Source organism: Thamnophis sirtalis, unplaced genomic scaffold, assembly GCF_051295495.1.
Source record: "Thamnophis sirtalis isolate CommonGarterSnake01/CBP01778 unplaced genomic scaffold, rThaSir2_p1.2 scaffold_5, whole genome shotgun sequence".
Taxonomy (NCBI): Eukaryota; Metazoa; Chordata; class Lepidosauria; order Squamata; family Natricidae; genus Thamnophis; species Thamnophis sirtalis.
Window position 1 is genome coordinate 12754716 of NW_028261385.1, and position 19184 is coordinate 12773899.

Sequence of the window (19184 nt, forward strand, 5' to 3'; positions counted from 1 at the left end):
CTTTATTTTTTAATTTGAGGGTGAGCCTATCTGCTTCCGCGCAGGCCAAAGCTTTCCTAAATATTTCTAACTCTGGGGAGGGGAGAGGTTCTTTTTTCCAATACTGTGCACAAGTTATACATGCCACAATTAGTACATGTATAATTAGATAAAGCACATCTTAGCAATAGCAATAGCAATAGCAGTTAGACTTATATACCGCTTCATAGGGCTTTCAGCCCTCTCTAAGCGGTTTACAGAGTCAGCATATTGCCCCCAACAATCCGGGTCCTCATTTTACCCACCTCGGAAGGATGGAAGGCTGAGTCAACTTTGAGCCGGTGAGATTAGAACCGCTGAACTGCAGATAACAGTCAGCTGAAGTGGCCTGCAGTACTGCACCCTAACCACTGTGCCACCTTGGCTTTTATCTTTCTTATACCCCTCCAGTATTATGCCTAAATGAATGTATTCTTATGATGGCTATGATCATGATTTATCACTTAAAGCTTTTATATACACGGAGAGCTTATGCACCGAAGACAAATTCCTTGTATGTCCAAACACACTTGGCCAATAAAAAGAATTCTATTCTATTCTAACTATAGAAAAAACACACCAATGGATGCAGGAACCAGCTTTAGACTCCATGCATTTCTCCTTTATTCGTAAATAATGCGAAGTCTATGTAGGTTAGGGGGCAGTTTTTTTAATTCACCTCGGTCACAGATTATCCCGCAGAAGCTTTGGGGATTTCGGCTTAGCGAAAGCTACTCCATTCTTAGAACCCAGCCTTGCAAAGTGATCAATCATGATCTCATTAGCAGCCACATTTGGATTTTCCCTTAATCTCCCTGCTAAGCAGTTCTGCAGATCCGACCTGTCCTTTAAATGGCTTATCTACATGATGTAATGTTTGGCGTCCCTGCCAGAAGTGGCAGCTTCCCAGCCAAGAATGAAACCTGGTCCGTGTTTCGGATGATGAACTGCTGAACTTTGAATTCCCTGGAAATTCTGCTCAATTATGCTTGCAGTTGATCAGGCTTCTTCAGACACCCTTTTAAACAGCGGTGGCTGAGTGAGTGAGTGGGGAGGGGAATACCCAGAATGCACTTATTAAGCAAAACTTGGCTGGGCTTCTGAAAGCAGTGATTAAAGCTGCCTTCTCCCACCTGGGACTGTGGGTTGGGATGATATTTGGAGTTTCAGTACAGGTAATGGTTCCCCTTGAACATATGTGCTAGTTGTTCCCAACTCTAGGGGCCGGTGCTCATCTCCATTTCAAAGCCAGTGCTGTCCGAAGACGTCTCTGTGGTCATGTGGCCAACATGACTAAACGTCGAAGGCTCACGGAACGCTGTTACCTTCCCACCAAAGGTGGTCCCTATTTTTCTACTTGCATTTTTTATGTGCTTTTGAACTGCTCATTGGAGTCAGGCCCTTCTTCTCATAGAGTTTTAGAATACTTTTCTGTGAAGTAGAGTCTTCAAAATCCATGTGATGTTGAAGTCTCTATCTCAGAACCATTATCTGACGGCTCCGGTCTGAAATGGATGAATTGCTTGAAAATTACCATCAAGTCTCATAGAAGATCTTAGATGGAGATTCCTAGTTACAACTGCAGAAGCAAACTCTTGGTATGCTTTGTTACCCAATAAAAAGCAAGAGTATTTGCAGTTACATTTTTGTCATGTGTGTATACATATTTATTCACAATGGTGACCAATGGCCAGGAAGGCTCATCTGTGTGAAATTTGGCTCTCCGAGAACATCCCCTACTGGACAGTCGAAAGAGGAGTGTCAATGAGAAACAACAGGACTTGGTTGTAGGCTACTGGAAGAGGTGGATGGAAGTCCTGTTCTGCCATTTCTTTGTCACTGTGACTAATCAGATAAGTAACTTTGGGACTAGATCACTAACAGCTCTATAGTCTTATGGATCTGAGTTCATTTCAGCATGTCAATCAATCCATTCAGAGACTCCATCTCTGTGCATCCATGTAGATATGGTGCTTGACTTCTGTTTATAGGGCAGTGATTCTCAGTCTTAGCAACTTGAAGATGCTGCCTGGTGAGGACTGGGAGTTGAGGTTCAAGTGACCAGTGGTTGAGAAACACTGTTGTAGAGGTTTGCAGAATGGTCAATACGTGAAGGTCATATTTCCTGTGACAAACTTGCATAGGCATCTTCTTCAAGGGTGTGTGTGTGAGAGAGAGAGAGAGTGTGAGTGAGAGAGGGGGAGGGACAGGGGGGATGAGAGAGGGAAAGAATGAGAGAGGTGGGGAGGGAGGAATGAGAGAGAGAGAGAGAATGGGAGGGAGGGGGAATGAGAGAGAGAATGAGAGAGGGGGAATGAGAGAGAATGAGAGAGGTGGGTAATGAGAGAGAGAGAGAATGAGAGGGAGGGGGAATGAGAGAGAGAGGGAGAGAGCGGGAATGAGAGAAAATGAGAGAGGGGGGATGAGAGAGAGAGAATGAGAGGGAGGAGAGAATGAGAGAGAGAGGAAGAGAGCGGGAATGAGAGGGGGAATGAGAGAGAGAGGGAGGGGGAAATGAGAGGGAATGAGAGAGAGAGAGGGAGGGGGAAATGAGAGGGAATGAGAGAGAGGGAGGGAAGCGGAATGAGAGAGAGAATGAGAGAGTGGGGATGAGAGAGAGAGAGAAAATGAGAGAGGGGATTTTCTCTTTAATTGATGTCAATGTTTGATATGCAAGTCAAAATTATGACCTGTGGTTTTAAAAATATATTATAGTAGGTGTAGAGAGTGGAAATAGAAAGATGGAATTAAGATGCATCCACAGAGAGAGATGGGCTGAAATATACAGAAAGCAAAGAAGGAAGGAAGGAAGGAAGGAAGGAAGGAAGGAAGGAAGGAAGGAAGGAAGGAAGGAAGACCACTCTTAGTGTGCCTTGCAACAGTTGTCTAATATTTTTGCCCTCTCCAAATACCTTTGTGGTTTTTTATTTAAAAAGCAAATGTAAACTACTTTGGAGGTAGTTTTCAGCACACCTTTTCTTGCCCTATCAAGAAGCTAAATTGGTTAAAATGCTTTCCCCCCACCATTTAAAAAGGCATAGAGGTTTCGATCTCTTAGGATTGTCCTCTGAGTGTGTATTATTGACAAACGTTAAGGTGAAGCGTGAGATGCTGTCGGGTTCTCTCACAGGGAGGAACACATGGTTGTGTGTTAGTGTGATGGCTGCTATGCCATATAAACACTGGAGATTGTGCCCATATGTCTGTTACCGCAGTCCTGCTAGCTGTTGCTATATTGTGTGTATGTGTCTGTTATCTCCCTGTTGGCCTCTGTTCATTTGGCACGGGGATTGTTGCTAAATATAACCTGTAATCAGCCAGCATTGCAAAAATATGAGGTCATTATCAGAGGCTGATTCTTGGTTACCCTTTTCACTTGAATGCTGTAGACCAGCAGTCACCAACTGGTGATTGGCAAGAAAATTTGGGTGGTCCACAGAAAAATTATTTGCATTTTTTATATTGCATTAAATCAGGGGTCCTCAAACTCCGGCCCCTGAGCCGGATACACGCAATGAACGTTTGTGTTGCTGCAGAGAGTCTCCATCTTCGGGGTTTTATTGTGCAGGTCAGAGGGGGGGCAGAAATTCCGACTTGGGGTCTGCTTCACACTCCTGGTGTGGGGCTTTGGGTGAAGGCTGGAGAGAAGTGCCACTGGTGGCGAAGAGCCGGATGGCCACCTCATCATGGCTTGGAACTGACTGATCATCTCAGCCTGCTGAGCCTCCAGGCGCCGGCACCTGGCTTTGAACTCCCACAGTTCTTCCCTCTGCTTGGACAGCCTATGCTCGTAGTCCTAGTGAGGTGCTTCTGCTGAGCCTCCTCCTTGGCCAGATCCAATTTGAACTGAGCCAGCTGTTTTGCCAACTCTTTCTCGTGGTGGCTGCTTAGCTCCAGCAACTGCTTCCCGTTGGGGCCCTGTTGGGGCCCAGCAGGAGCCGTTGGAGCTGCCGATGGACTCCAATAGCGAGGAACCCTATGAGTCTGCTATGGAAGATGTGGAGGACCCTGGGCAGGGTTCAGATTCAGAGCAGGGACCAGAGAGACTGGTTGGCCACCAGGAGGCGCCTGAGGCATGGAGCAGTGGGGAAGATCAAAGGGAGTTTGTCCCTGACGCCAGGCAATGAAGGGCGGAGAAACGAAGGCAGCAGTTACGGAGACAGACTCATAAGAGATAATCAAGCCCAGGTGGTTGTGGCTTGGCCCCTCCCAAGAGAGTATATAAGAAGAGACTTTGGGAGGAGTCCTTTTGCAGGACACAACCGTCCGTACTAATCTGGAGAACTCCTTGTCTGGTCTGCCTTGTGTTCCCATGTCTGTTGGAGTCTGGGTTGCTGCCAACCTCTTGCCAGTGAGTCGTGTCTGGGCTTTCAGCCAACAGGATTATAATTGCTGTGAATAAAGAGTGGCAAACAGCTAAGCCTGTGTCTGCGTTCATTACTGGACAGACGGGGGCCAGAACAGGGCCCTAAGGAGCCCAGGCAGGCAGGTGAGGAGTGGCGAGTAGAGGCTGGCAAGACACCCCTCGACCTGAGTGACATCAAGTTGGCCACGCCCGCCCTGTCACCTGACCACCTTGCCACACCCACCCAGCCAGTCATTAGGCAGATCATATTAGTGGTCTGTGGGATTTAAAATTAGGAATTGGTCCCTGAGGTCCAAAAGGTTGGTGACCCCTGCTGTAGAACATACCCACTGGAACACCTTGGTGGCACTGCTTTTGAAAGACACCTCAAGAGCAAAACCATTTGATCCATCTTCCATTATTTAGGGCATGCAATTGTTGGCAGCTTCAGTGCAGCATCTTCCCAGCTGCCTATCAGCTTCCCCTTCTTCCTGAAAGCTGTTATGAAACTAGATTGGGCTAGGAGAATGGCAATGTACGTTTTTTATTAGCTTGCTGCTCATCGTGAACAGAATCTGCTGAGATAGTTATGAGCTTCGTTTTATAATCTGAGCCAGGGACAATTTCTCGTCTTTTCCCTCAGCCCTCATAATTTCAAAGCTTGGATCATTCCTCTTGGGAGCTGGGAAAGAGGACATCAGAGGAGCCGCACAGAAGCAAGCAAAATCTACTTTGTTTGTCATGGTTGCAGATTCTCCTTAAAAGTCTCCTTAGAAGCCTCCAAACAGATTAAAATGCACGCAGAGACCATCCGTCTAATGTTCTCCAACCTCTGGATAGGTAGATGTTCTTCCATTAGTGCTTGTAGTCCCTAATTGTCGTTGTTGTTAGTTGCGAAGTCGTGTCCGTCAGAGTTCGTTGCAGAAAAAATCAGATCCAGAAGGCACACACAGATAACTGATTCACCAGATTCATTAACTTCTTTATATATACATAAGACTAGATGAACAAATGTACAATACCAACAGGTGGTTCTTCCAAGCAAACACAAGGCAGGAGAGTTACAGGCAAACACAAGCAGTTAGTTTCATTTCAGCAGACAAACCCAGAGAGACTGCTTGTTTACTTCTCAGAGCAGCAGACTGCTTAAGTTTCTGTTTCAACTCTCTGCACAGACTCAGATCTGTTTAAGCTCCCATTGGCTGACTTAGTTGCTATGTCTATTTATTGGCTGACCTTGTTCCTATGTCTCTCCCAGTCATGAATATTTTAACAGTTTCCAACTCATCGCGACCTCATGGACAACGTTCCTCCGGCCTTCCTGTTCTCTATCATCCTCTGGAGTCCGTTTAAGCTCATACTGATTGCTTCGATGACTCCATCCAGCCACCTCATTCTCTGTTGTCCCCTTCTTTTGCTCTCAATCGTTCCCAACATTAGGCTCTTCTCCAGTGAGTCCTTCTTTCTCATTAGGTGGCCCACGTATTTGAGTTTCCTCTTCAGGATCTGGCCTTCTAAAGAGCAGTCAGGGTTGATCTCCTCTAGGGCTGACCGGATGGATCGCCTTGCAGTCCAAGGGACTCGCAGGAGTCTTCTCCAACACCAGAGTTCAAAGGCCTCAATTCTTTGGCACTCAGATTTCCTTATGGTCCAACCTTCACAGCCATACATTGCAACTGGGAAAACCATAACTCTGGCTATATACACTTGTGTTGTCTCTGCTTTTTAGTATGCTGTCTAGATTTGCCATAGCTTTCCTCCCCAGGAGCAAATGTCTTTTAATTTCTTGGCTGCAGTCCCCATCTGTGGTGATCTTGGAGCCCAGGGAAATCAAATCGGTCACTACCCCCATTTCTTCTCCATCTATTTTCCAGGAATTCAGAGGGCCAGATGCCATGACCTTTGTTTTCTTAATGTTGAGTTTCAAGCCAACTTTTGCACTCTCCTTCTTTATCCACATCAAGAGGCTCTTTAATAGTCCTAATATTTCTTCCTAAGTGTAGCCAACTGCTTTTTAAAAGATATCCAAGGTGATATACATCCTAGGAACCTGTAACCAGAAACATTGCATTTTAACTACTGTTTAGTTGTCATAGGCACGTGGTGGCTCCTCATCCTCAGAAGAGCCGAGGTGGCGCAGTGGTTAGGGTGCAGTACTGCATGCCACTTCAGCTGACTGCTATCTGCAGTTCAGCAGTTCTAATCTCACCGGCTCAAGGTTGACTCAGCCTTCCATCCTTCCGAGGTGGGTAAAATGAGGACCCAGACTGTGGGGGCAATGTGCTGACTCTGTAAACCGCTTAGAGAGGACTGAAAGCCCTATGAAGCGGTATATAAGTCTAACTGCTATTGCTATTGCTATCCAAGGACACATAGAGCAGAGAAGAGACCGTCACAACGATGGTGAGCTAGATTACTCATGAGGAGGCAAGCTCGCCTCTCATGAAGGGCTGCATCGTGTGTTGCCTTCTTAATCCCGCTCTGAGAACTTGAACGTTGCTGGAGCAACAGGCCCACTTCTGTGCCTTATCTGTTTGTGCCCCGTATCCTGACCCTTTGGACTCCTGGATTGCTTTCCTGAACTTTGTGTGTTGGACTCCGTTGTGCAGTGACTCTTGCTGTGCCGAGCTCAGAATCTGGACCTGTGCAATAGGGATGTTTTCCAAAGACCTGTTTGAGAGTTTGAATAAACACCTGTAGACTCTTGCTGTGTGTGTGTGTGTGTGTGTGTGTGTGTTGGGTTTCAAAAATTGTTCGAACCTACTCTGTGGGTGTGACCTCCTTTGTGCGAGTGGCTTGCTGTCCATGTGACCGGATGGGAGTGGCTTGCCGCCCATGTGACTGGATATGAAGATGCCGACAACACTTGTCAGAACCACCTTAAATTACTTCACACACAGCACTGGCATGCATAAGAATAGGATGTAAACTTGTTTTTTAAAAGGCATCTTTAATTTGCGTTAAAATAACTTCAACACACGCAATGATCTGATTGCACCACAAACACAGTAGTCATCCTTACCTTTCACAGAGGCACTGAGTTTTATAAATAGGAGCATGATAGTGTAGAATAATCATATCCAAGGACCAGTGGTGGGTTTCAAAAAATTTTGGAACCTCTTCTGTAGGTGTGGCCTGCTTTCCGGGTCCACTGGTGGAACCTCTTCTAACCGGTTCGGTAGGTTTGACGAACCGGTTCTACCAAATACCTGGTGCGAACTGGTAGGAACCCACCTCTGGTGTGTGTGTATGTGTGTGTGTCTCAGAGATGGGTTGCTGCCGATTGAGCCCGGATTGGCTGAACTGGTAGTGGTGGTGTGACGGGAGGTTCCGCCGACCTGCCTGGACACTTCTGTGAATGCGCAGAAGCATCGAGCATGCACGCCAGCACGAGCCAACCAACACCACTGGGATTTGAATCCCACCTCCGGTGTGTATGTCGCTGCATGTGTAAAGTAGGGCAGTACATTAGTAGATTCTGTGTATTTTTCTTGTTCTCTAAACATTCCTTTCAATTATAGGACAAAGCCGTAGTACCAAGCCCTGCGCCTCCTAAATTCAGTTCCAACAAATAAACAAGCATGTTGTCTTTAGAGGCATGTTGGTACAATGAAAAACAGGATGTACACACACAGACACACATACCCTCTTGGCCAACTTATCACTCCGTGAATACAAGAACATGATGTACCAGGAGAATTTAACCGAGAGTCTCTCCTGCTTTGAAAGGAATGCTAAAATAAGCTCTCCTTCATTAAATTAAGCGGGGGGTGGGAATTAAATGGGGTCTGGCATTCTAGCCCAGTATTAAATCGGTGATCTTGTGGGGCAGAATAACTTTTGATGGAGAACAACTGCTGTTGCCATGAGAAGCAGCAGCATTAGAGAAAGATAGGCAGGGCAACAGAGATCTAAAAAAAGAAAGAAAGAAGAGACACTTTTTTCTTCTTGTGACAGCCAATTGGATTTCTTGCACACACTTTTAATTATGTAAAGGGGTCATTTCCATGCTTGCGATCTAAAATAGGCCTAAAAGGGGCCAGCTCTGCACAGTACAGACAGTCCTTGACTTACAACCAAGATTTCTGTTGTTAAGACATCTGTTAAGTGAGCTTTGCCCCATTTTACAACCTTCCTTGTCTCTGTTGCTAAGTGAACCACTGCAGTTGATAAAGTTAGTAACCTGGTTGTTAAATGAATCTGGCTTCCCCATTGATTTTGCTTGTCAGATGCTCACAAAAGATGATCACATGAACTTGGGAGCTGGTTCCCTGATTTTTTTCTTTTTCTTCCTTATTAAGAGCCGAGGTGGCGCAGTGGTTAAATGCAGCACTGCAGGCTACTTCAGCTGACTGCAGTTCTGCAGTTCGGCTGTTCAAATCTCACCAGCTCAGGGTTGACTCAGCCTTCCATCCTTCCGAGGTGGGTAAAATGAGGACCCGGATTGTTGTTGGGGGCAATATGCTGACTCTGTAAACCGCTTAGAGAGGGCTGAAAGCCCTATGAAGCGGTATATAAGTCTAACTGCTATTGCTATTGCTATTATTCAACAGTGTGATCAACAGAGAGGGGCATATTTTCATATCAATTGATATTTCGTGAACTTTCAAAGGAGTTGGAAGATTTACAACATGATGTTAAACTATCACACCTTTTATCACAGGGATAAGACCTGAGTTTCTGAAAAGCGTTTTCCCATCTCATTTGTGTTTTCCTTAGGCAAGGTGAACTCAGGAAGACTGCATTTAAATGAAAAAATAATTATTGTAAAATGTATTAATTTTATGGGGTTTTTTACAGGAAGAAAGATGACCACGAGGCAGGAGGAGAGAGGCATAATGAACAGTGAAGGAGGAATCCATCATCAAGAACAAAATTCAGAAAGATGGGGAACAGCCTAGGATAGACATCTGTGGTCTTGCGTTCAATTGACAAGAGGACCAAATTTATCTTCTTGTGAGGATGGGACTGGAAATTAATCTTGTATTAAGGAATGAATATCAACCTTCATTCTGGTCTCGCTCAAGAAAACTGCTGACGGAGCCCAGGAAAAAAAGACGTTTCAGGTATAAATAAATGTTGTTTTCCAAAGTATGCAGCCAAAAGTCAATACCTGTCAAAACCAATAGCAATAGCAATAGCAGTTAGACTTATATACTGCTTCATAGGGCTTTCAGCCCTCTCTAAGCGGTTTACAGAGTCAGCATATCGCCCCCACAGTCTGGGTCCTCATTTCACCCACCTCGGAAGGATGGAAGGCTGAGTCAACCTTGAGCCGGTGAGATTAGAACCGCTGAACTGCAGATAACAGTCAGCTGAAGTGGCCTGCAGTACTGCACCCTAACCACTGCACCACCTCGGCTTTTCTGAGGATGAGGAGCCACCTATGACAACTAAATAGTAGTTAAAATGCAATGTTTCTGGTTACAGGTTCAGCTTTCAGCCCTCTCTAAGCGGTTTACAGAGTCAGCATATTGCCCCCAACAACAATCCGGGTCCTCATTTTACCCGCCTAGGAAGGATAGAAAGCTGAGTCAACCTTGAGCCGGTGAGATTTGAACAGCCGAACTGCAGAACTGCAGTCAGCTGAAGTAGCCTGCAGTGCTACATTTAACCACTGTGCCACCTCGGCTCTAGTGGGATATTAAACTTATTCTAGAATATAAAGTTCATTGTGTTGCATTTCCAGGAATTGAAAGATGAGGAGAATCATTTAAAACTAAGGGTTTTTTTCACACCCAATCCCTCATCTAAATGGATGCTTTTAAGTTGGCAAGTTTACTTTGGAAAAACACTCGCAGATCTTCTTCTTTTTCTTGCTAGTGCCGTGATGGCAAACCCTTGGCACGCAGAGCCCTCTCTGCTAGCACATGCGCCGTCGCCCCAGGCCAGGTCTTTGTGGCGTTTCTTTCGCGAGCTTCTGTTTCCCTGCAAACAGAAGCTTACGAAAGAAAAAGGTTTCACCTCTTGCCGCGCTGCCCGGTGTTGGGATACCCCGCCTCCCGCTGACCAGCTGGTCTTCAGGCCTCTGCACACCCTTGTTTGCATGCGCGCGCACATGTCAGTGTATGTGTACGGCAGCACACCTCTGCATGCGTGCGCACCTCTGCACACGCACGCATGTCTGTGCACCTTTTAGTTTGGGCATGCACGCATGCAGTTTGAGCACTCGGTGTCTAAAAGGTTCCCCATCGCTGCCATAGTGTATTCCCGCAAGTGCAAGATCCACTTTTCAGATTATTGAACGCTACTTTGCACAATCAGCTGCGTCTCCAGAGTGCAGGCCCGCAGTTTGCATATCTTTGCCATCTCTGTTTTGGGCGCCCTGGAGGTTGCCGGTCGTTGACTTCTAGTTGGTAGACAGTCTTGGCAATGGTGGAAGGTTCTGCTCCCAGGACATGTCCATACCAGCAGAGCCGGCTGTTCTGACCCAGCTCCCCAAACATAACAAACCCTCTGCAGTTAACTCAAAGATTCCTTTATTAGGCCAGCAGCCCTGGCAAAAAGTTTGTCTCTCACCGCAGGCTAATAAGTCCATCCAGCAGGGAGATGAATAGTTGTTGTTGTTGTTGTTTGTTGTTGTTTTATTTATTTATAGGCCGCCCTTTTCCCTGAGGGGACTCAGGGCGGCTTACAATCAAAAAGGAAGGGGAGTGTAGGACAATACGAAAAAAGAAATGTGCACAAAGTAAATTAGACAATAAAACTCAACATTCACTCAGCATTCGGGAGGGGCGAAATAAGATTATCCCCAGGCCTGACGGGTTAGCCAGTTCTTGAGGGCTGTGCGGAAGGCCTGGACGGTGGTGAGGGTACGAATCTCCACGGGGAGATTGTTCCATAGTGTCGGAGCCGCAACAGAGAAGGCTCTCCTCCGAGTAGTCGCCAGTCGGCACTGACTGGCGGATGGAATCCGGAGGAGGCCAACTCTATGCGATCTGATGGGACGCAGGGAGGTAATTGGCAGAAGGCGGTCTCTCAAATAGCCAGATCCACTACCATGGAGCGCTTTATAGGTGGTTAGTAGGACCTTGAAGTGCACCCGGAGACCAACAGGTAGCCAGTGCAGCTCACGGAGGATCGGTGTTATGTGGGCGAACCGTGGTGCGCCCACGATCACTCGCGCGGCCGCATTCTGGACTAGCTGTAGTCTTCGGATGCTCTTCAAGGGCAGCCCCATGTAGAGCACATTACAGTATTCCAGCCTAGAGATCACAAGGGCTCGAGTGACTGTTGTGAGGGCCTCCCGATTCAGGTAGGGCCGCAACTGGCGCACCAGGCGAACCTGGGCAAATGCCCCCCTGGTCACAGCTGAGAGATGGTGGTCAAAAGTTAGCTGTGAATCCAGGAGGACTCCCAAGTTGCGGGCCCTTTCCGAGGGGTTTAAATTTTGTCCCCCCAGCCTGAGTGATGGTATGGTGGTCAAATTTTTGGGAGGGAAACACAACAGCCACTCGGTCTTGTCTGGGTTGAGTATCAGCTTGTTTGCTCTCATCCAGTCTTTAACGGCTTCCAGTCCCCGGTTCATCACGTCCACCGCTTCATTGAGTTGGCACGGGGCGGACAGATACAACTGTGTATCGTCCGCATATTGGTGATATTTTATCCCGTGCCTTCGGATGATCTCGCCCAGACAGTTGTCTGTCACATGTATTCAACTCTGCCCCTGGCCTTTTTATCCCCAGAGATAAGGTAGGGCTTCACTAACAGTGGTGACTCTTCTGTCCCAAGAGGTTCCACCACAAAACCGCGTTCGACTAAACCGCGCTCGACGAAACTGCGTAGCTGACGTCATCAACAGGGCGACAACAGCGCGGAGAGAGAAGCACGCTGTAAATGCTAAACCTAAAATTAACCCCTAAACCTAAACCTAACCCCCCTAAACCTAACCCTAAACCTAACCCTAAACCTAACCCTAAACCTAACCCTTAACCTAACCCTAAACCTAATCCTAACCCTTAACCTAACCCTAAACCTAACCCTAACCCTTAACCTAACCCTAAACCTAACCCTGACACTTAACCTAACCCTAAGCCTAACCCTAAACCTAACCCTAAACCTAACCCTTACCTTAAGTTGAATCGGCTTGCTTTCAAAGCGCTATTTAAAGCGCCCTTCTTTCTCCGCGCTCGCTGTTGTCGCCCTGTTGATGATGTCAGCGACGCGGTTTAATCGGGCGCAGCTTAGTCAAGCGCGGTTTTGTTGTGCCACGGTCCCAAGGACCGGCCCATAGATTTCCACTGCTCTCCTCTCCTCTGCCTTCTGCGCATCCACACATCAGGCACTGGACTCAGTTGTTCCTCTTCTTCCACATCAGCCACCTCCAGACCTGGGGGCTGTTGACTCTTTATCTGAGGGCTGATGGATGTCCCAGGCTCCACCCCACCCCTGATAGCTCCATTCCCTCTTCCCCCTCGGAGCTTCCAGGTTGCCTTGATGCTGACCCTGACTCCCACGCCTCCTTCTCTTCTGATTCGGCTGATGGAGGGGCCGGTGGCTGACAGGCCACAACACTAGCCTTCTCTCATCTTCCCTGTAATTGGTGCTCAAAAGTTTGGAAAAACACTTGGGAGATGCAATCTAAAAATGGATAGCTTTGAAATGAATGTCGTCTCCTTTGATTTGGCGGCTTCTCCTTTGATCTGATGGGCCCCCAACATGACAAATTGGAAAATTGTAACGGTTAAGAATGAAGATTTGTTTTAATTCATACCACCTGGGTAATGGGAGGCTGTTTCACCTACCGGGATTTTATTACAGGGCAAAGCAGGAGTAGACCCTGCACCATGGCAGAGAAGTGTGATTACATTGCAAGCGTCTACGGTTATGATCTGGGTTGCCGATTCGTCAACTTCAGGCCGTTGGGCTTCGGTGTGAACGGGCTGGTTCTGTCCGCCGTCGACAGCAAGAGCTGCTGCAAAGTCGCCGTGAAAAAGATCGCCATCAACGATGCGCAGAGCCTGAAGCATGCTTTCCGGGAGATCAAGATCATCCGCCGACTGGACCACGACAACATTGTGAAAGTCTACGACGTCTTGGGGCCCAAAGGGGCGGACCTCCAAGGAGACTTGTTCAAATTCAACATGGTGTACATCATCCAGGAATACATGGAGACCGACTTGGCCCGCCTGCTGGAGCAAGGGCCACTTTCAGAAGAACACGCCAAACTTTTTATGTACCAGCTGCTCCGGGGCCTGAAATACATCCATTCAGCCAACGTCTTACATAGGGATTTAAAACCAGCCAACATATTCATCAATACGAATGATCTGGTGTTAAAGATTGGTGACTTTGGATTGGCCCGAGTTGTGGACCAACATTATTCACACAAGGTATGGCCTTCCGTTTGTTAACCTAACTTCATCCAATTGCTGTTTGTTTGCACTCTGCAGGCCTCCCAAACCCTCTGCACACCTCATTGTTTTTGCAAAAAAAAGGGTGGGGCATTCAGAGCTTTGGGAGGCTTGTAGAGTGCTCCTAGGGCTGGGCTGGGGGGGAGGATGAGCAAAAGTAGCCTGTTTTTTTGCTCTTTTTTGCCCTCCCTAGCCCCCAGGAGCACTCTGCAAGCCTCCTAAACTCTCTGCACATCCATTTTTGCAAAGGGGGTGGGGTTTCGGTAGGCACAAAATGCTGTATTCAGTGTATAAGATGCAGCCAGATTTTCACCCTCTTTTTTGGAGGGTGGGAGAAAGATGTAACGTATACTCAAAAAAGTATACGTTACGGTACTTTGCAAGATTTGTTTCTTCCAGCGACACATTTAGACATTTCTGTGTTATATAATAGCAATAGCACTTAGACTTATATACCGCTTCACAGTGCTTTGCAACCCCCTCTAAGCAGTTTAAAGAGTCAGCCTATTGCCCCCAACAAACTGGGTCCTCATTTTATCAACCTTGGAAGGATGGAAGGCTAAGCCAATCTTGAGGTGGTCAGATTTGAACTGCTGGCAGTCAACAGAATTAGTCTGCAATATTACATTCTAACCACCGTGCCACCACGGCGGAATAATAACAGGAGGTGGCGCAGTGGTTAGTGTGCAGTACTGCAGGCCACTTCAGCTGACTGTTATCTGCAGTTCAGCGGTTCTAATCTCACCGGCTCAAGGTTGACTCAGCCTTCCATCCTTCCGAGGTGGGTGAAATGAGGACCCAGATTGTGGGGGCAATATGCTGACTCTGTAAACCGCTTAGAGAGGGCTGAAAGCCCTATGAAGCGGTATATAAGTCTAACTGCTATTACTACTGCTATAATGAATAACAGAGTTGGAAGGGACCTTGGCGGCCTTGTAGTCCAACTTCCTACTCAAGCAGGAAACCTTAACATTTCAGATAAATTGCTGTCCAATCTCTTCTTTAAAAATTCCAGTGTTGGAGCACCCACAATTTCTGGAGGCAAGTCATTCCACTGATTAATTGTTCCCACTGTTAGGAAATTTCTCCTTATTCCCAGGCTAGTTCTCTCCTTGATTAGTTTCCATCCATTACTTCTTCTGCAGTCTTCGGGTGCTTTGGAGAATAGCTTGACCCGCTCTTCTTTGTGAACTCCTTAGATATTGCAAGACTGCTGTCGTATCATTCCTAGTCCTTCTTTTCATTAAACTAGACTGGGGATCAGCAACCTGTGGCTCTGGAGCTGCATGTGGCTCTTTCATCCCTCTGCTGCGGCTCCCTGTCGCCGGTCGGCTCCACAATTGATAGGGCTTTCGGTTAGGACAGGTAGAGGAAAAAAGGATGCACTAGCAGGAGACTCTATGATGGGGGAACGGGACTTCCGGTCGGCTCCAGAATTGAATGGGGGGGGCTTCCGGTTAGAACGTTTGTGGCTCTTTGAGTGTTTAAGGTTGCCGACCCCTAAACTATTTGTGATCACTGATGGAAGTCTTCCCCATTCTCATGCTGTCTTGCCCATACCTTAATGTCTTTACAAAGTAAGATGCTTTCATGTGTATTGGCATAAAGTCCCAATTCAACAGGTAAACTAGTTTTGCTGGCACATCAGTGCTTTCATCACAAATCCTTGTCCCTTAGCAGATACACCTTAGGAATTAGACTGTCTCCTTCAAGTAATAGTGTTAACTCTAAGGAGCATCGTGTTAATCCCGGAGTCCTTCGGGATTGGGCGGCATATGAATTTTATAAATAAATAAATAAAATAAATGGTACATCATAATTACAACAGATAAAAGAGAGCTTGAAAGCATACATCTTTGCAATTGGGTGTAAACTTGAGAAAGATATGAATGTCTCCCACCTCCTACTGTTAAAATAAATGTGCCAGTTTAAACAAGGCAGGCATTTTAGTAAATATTTGGTATTGTAACTATTATCACACCTCATGCTGCTAAAACAAAAAAAAAGGGGGGGGGGATTCTTGTACCATTCCGTGCATCTGTCATTTGGCTTGTGAAAGATGCTTATTGCCGCTTTCCTAGCAAATGTGCTTTTTACCTTTTGCAGACTCAAAAGAAACAAGAGGCATTTCCTGCAGGGATTAAACAAAGATGGGGTACCATACTGTGCTAATTAATCGCAGAGGGAGTTGGGTCCTTTCTGATATTTTCTTTGTCTTCTCATCTCTCTTGGAAATCTCTTGTTTCTCCAGTAATGCTTAAGTAAATTCCTGCTCTGACATATGTATCCTGCCAAGCTATCAGAGCTTTGTAGCTGATGTAGCTATGCATCTGTTCTGACCTAGGCTTCAACCAAATCACGAAGCAGACTCCTTGTCCCCACAAAACCCCTTTTTATTAAGCTAATGTGAATTCCTCTCATTCACATCCAGCAAACTCCTGGCAAACAGTCTTTCAAGGGCGAATTTACAACCACAGACCTTATCAGGCTTGGAGAGCTGCCAGGCCGATATCTTCCAAACGCAACGCTGTACAAGAAAATTCTTGGCAAGGAGTCTCTGAGAGTCACAAACAAAACTTCCCATGAACTAATTGTCTCCTGCAAACTCCACTCCCCTTTCGCTCCTTTTTATTCCCTATGGGAGGGGCCATTCACCATCCACCTTTTACTCCTAAGTTGGCCCTTGTTCCTTAATTGTTCCCGTCTCCTGGGAGCTCTGCGCATGCGCTCATTGGGAACAGGCTCCAGCTGTTCTTCTGCCCCACTTATCTATGACTCCGAAGGCAGCTGAGAACTGTCAGTCGGCCCTGGCCCCATCTCTGTCTGATGCAGAGCCCTCATCAGAGCCTTCCCCAGACTCCAGGACTGGCCCATGTTCCTCCTCAACCTCCTCACTCTCTGAGTCTGCCATCAGCTCCATTGGCCACTGGCGGGCCACAACATTGTCAAGATTTCTTCCCCTGGGTATTCATATCAGAAGATCATAGCTTTATTTATCTTCTGTCTTGATGTCCCAATGGGTGCTTTTTCGAAGAGGCAACTTGGTTTGGATTTTCTGTTTTTTTCTTTGAAGACATTGTGACTTTGAAGACAAGTTTCTTCACCTTCTTGGATGAGAGGCGAAATGTCTTCAAAGAAAAACCAGGAAGTCCAGTTGCCTCTTGGAAAAGCACCTTTGGGACATCAAGGATCTACCCAGCATCTGGGGATTAAAAATTCCACCCCTCTTGGGTGATGTCACTGCATCACTGCCTGGATTTTGGGAACATGAATACATAGGAAAAATGTTTTCTTCTTCTTTTCCTTGGTGTACAATCCAGTTTTTCTGGGAGTCAATCAGAAGCCAGCAAAGCATGGGGCAGCAACCTTACTTTTCCATTGCAGCTCATAATCAGAAATATGCCGCTTTTGGAAAGGAGAGAAAGAGAAGGAGAGAGGGTAGAAAGGGGAAGAGGAAGAGCAGGAGTAGGAGAAAGGTACGGGAAGAAGGAAGGGGAAGGAGAGGAGGAAGGAGGAAAGTAGAGAAGGGAGGGAGGGAGAAAGGAAAGGGAAAGGAAAGGAAGATGGAAGGGAGAGAAAAGGAAGGAGAGAGGGTAGGAAGGGAAAGAGGAAGAGTAGGAGCAAAGGAGAGGTAAGGGAAGAAGGAAGGGGAAGGAGAGGAGGAAGGAAGAAAGTAGAGAAGGGAGAGAGGGTGAAAAGAAACAGGTAAGGAGAGGAGGATGGAAAGGAGAGAAAGGTACAGGAAGAAGGAAGGGAAAGGAGAGGAGGAAGGAAGAAAGTAGAGAAGGGAGGAAGGAAGAAAAGAAAGGGAAAATAAGGTGGTGTTATAACAGGAGGAAGGGATGGTAAACAAAGCAACCCAAACTGTATATTATAACCTATTAAATGAAATAATAAATGTATAAGAATGATAAATGTTAAACCACTTGTAACCAAACGACATGCTGTATGTGATGATGGGTTTTTGTGTGTGTGTGTGTGTGTGTGTTTTTTTTTTCTGTTTTGTTTTGTTTTTTGTTTTTTTATTGTTGTGGGTATGTGTTGTCTATGTAACAAAAATAAAAAAAATTAAATTAAAAAAAAAAGAAATATGCCGCTTTTGAATCGGGAAGGAGGTCTGTATTATATTTGCGGGGGGGGGGGAGACACTCAATCATTAATTATCATATAATTTTAGAAATCTGCATTCAGTGTGCATCAGAAGAGTGGAAGCAAAAAGTTAAATCGGCAACTTTCCGTGTACACTGACAGCTTCTGCACCGGAGACAAATTCCTTGTATGTCTAATCAGACTTGGTCAAATAAAGCCAAGTCTATTTTATTCTGTTCTCTTCTGTTCTGTTCTGCTCTACTTTCTGCTCTGCTCCTGTTCTGTACTCTGTTCTGTTGTATTCTGCTCTGCTTTGTTCTACTCTTCCTATCCTTGACTTGCTTTGATTCCTATCAATTGATTACATAAATCCACACAGGATCGTATGTTATATTTTCATGGTTCGCCTTTTCCTTCTACCTAGGGTTGAGAGAGAGAGAGACTGACCAGTGGTCATCCAGCAAATTTTCACCTTCAAATTAAGACTGGAACTCAGGTTTTCCTTCTCCTTAATGAAATTATATCTCATTTTTGGGTAGCAAAGTGGACTCTGTGAGAAAATGTTGCAATCTGTTAAAGATGTCAACAATCTCTTATCCTGGACCCTCCATTCCTGGTTTCACTTTCTCTTTTTCTCTCCTACTCCCTTTCTCCCCCCCCCCTACACCTTCAGTATTTTATAGCCCTTGAATCTCCAACTTCTATTTCATTTTGCCTTTTGAAATCTTTTTATACAGGTAGTCAACAACTGTGGCCCAAACCTTCTGTTGCTAAGTGAAATACGTGTTAAGGGAGTTTTTGCCCCATTTTACGACCTTTCCTGCCGCAGTTGTTAACCACTGAAGTTGTTAAGTTAGTTAACACAATTGTTAAGTGAATCTGGCTTCCCCGTTGAGTTTGCTTGTCAGAAGGCCGCCAAAGGTGATCTCGTGACCTTGGTCGTAAGTGTGAACCTGTTGCCAAGCGTCTGGATGCTGATCACGTGACCATGCAACTTTCGTAACTGCCAAAAGCAGTCATTTTTTCAGTTCCTTTGTGACTTTGAATGGTCATTAAATGAATTGTTGTAAGTCGAGGGCTCCCTGTACTTCTTGTCCTGTCCTCTGATGCCTTAGAGCAAGGGTGGTCGAACTCGATTTCATTGAGGGCCGCATCAAGGTTGTGTTTGACCTCAGGGAGCTGGGGTGGGCGCGGCCAGCTCGACATCACTTGTGTCGGGAGCCCATGGCTGCCTGAGCACTCTGCCAGCAAAAACAGACTCCCGAGCTCCGTTTTCGGCTGTGACAGCTTCCTGCAACCCTCTGCCAGTGAAAACTAAGCTTGGGAGGGCCACGTGCAGCCCTCCTGAAGTACATTTTCGCTAGTAGAGGCACTGCGGG

At 46.3% G+C, this 19184-nt stretch overlaps 1 protein-coding gene across 1 annotated transcript in view; it reads left to right on the forward strand.

Moving 5' to 3' along the window:
- Positions 1-9172: 9172 nt before the first annotated feature.
- The window catches only part of MAPK4 (mitogen-activated protein kinase 4), a 52209-nt gene continuing 42197 nt past the window's right edge, over positions 9173-19184 (forward strand). Inside the window, exons 1-2 of the mRNA XM_087715326.1 lie at positions 9173-9429; positions 13124-13695. Of these exons, the coding sequence (XP_087571452.1) occupies positions 13150-13695 (546 nt within the window). The 5' untranslated portion in view covers positions 9173-9429; positions 13124-13149. The remainder of the gene's footprint in view (positions 9430-13123; positions 13696-19184) is intronic.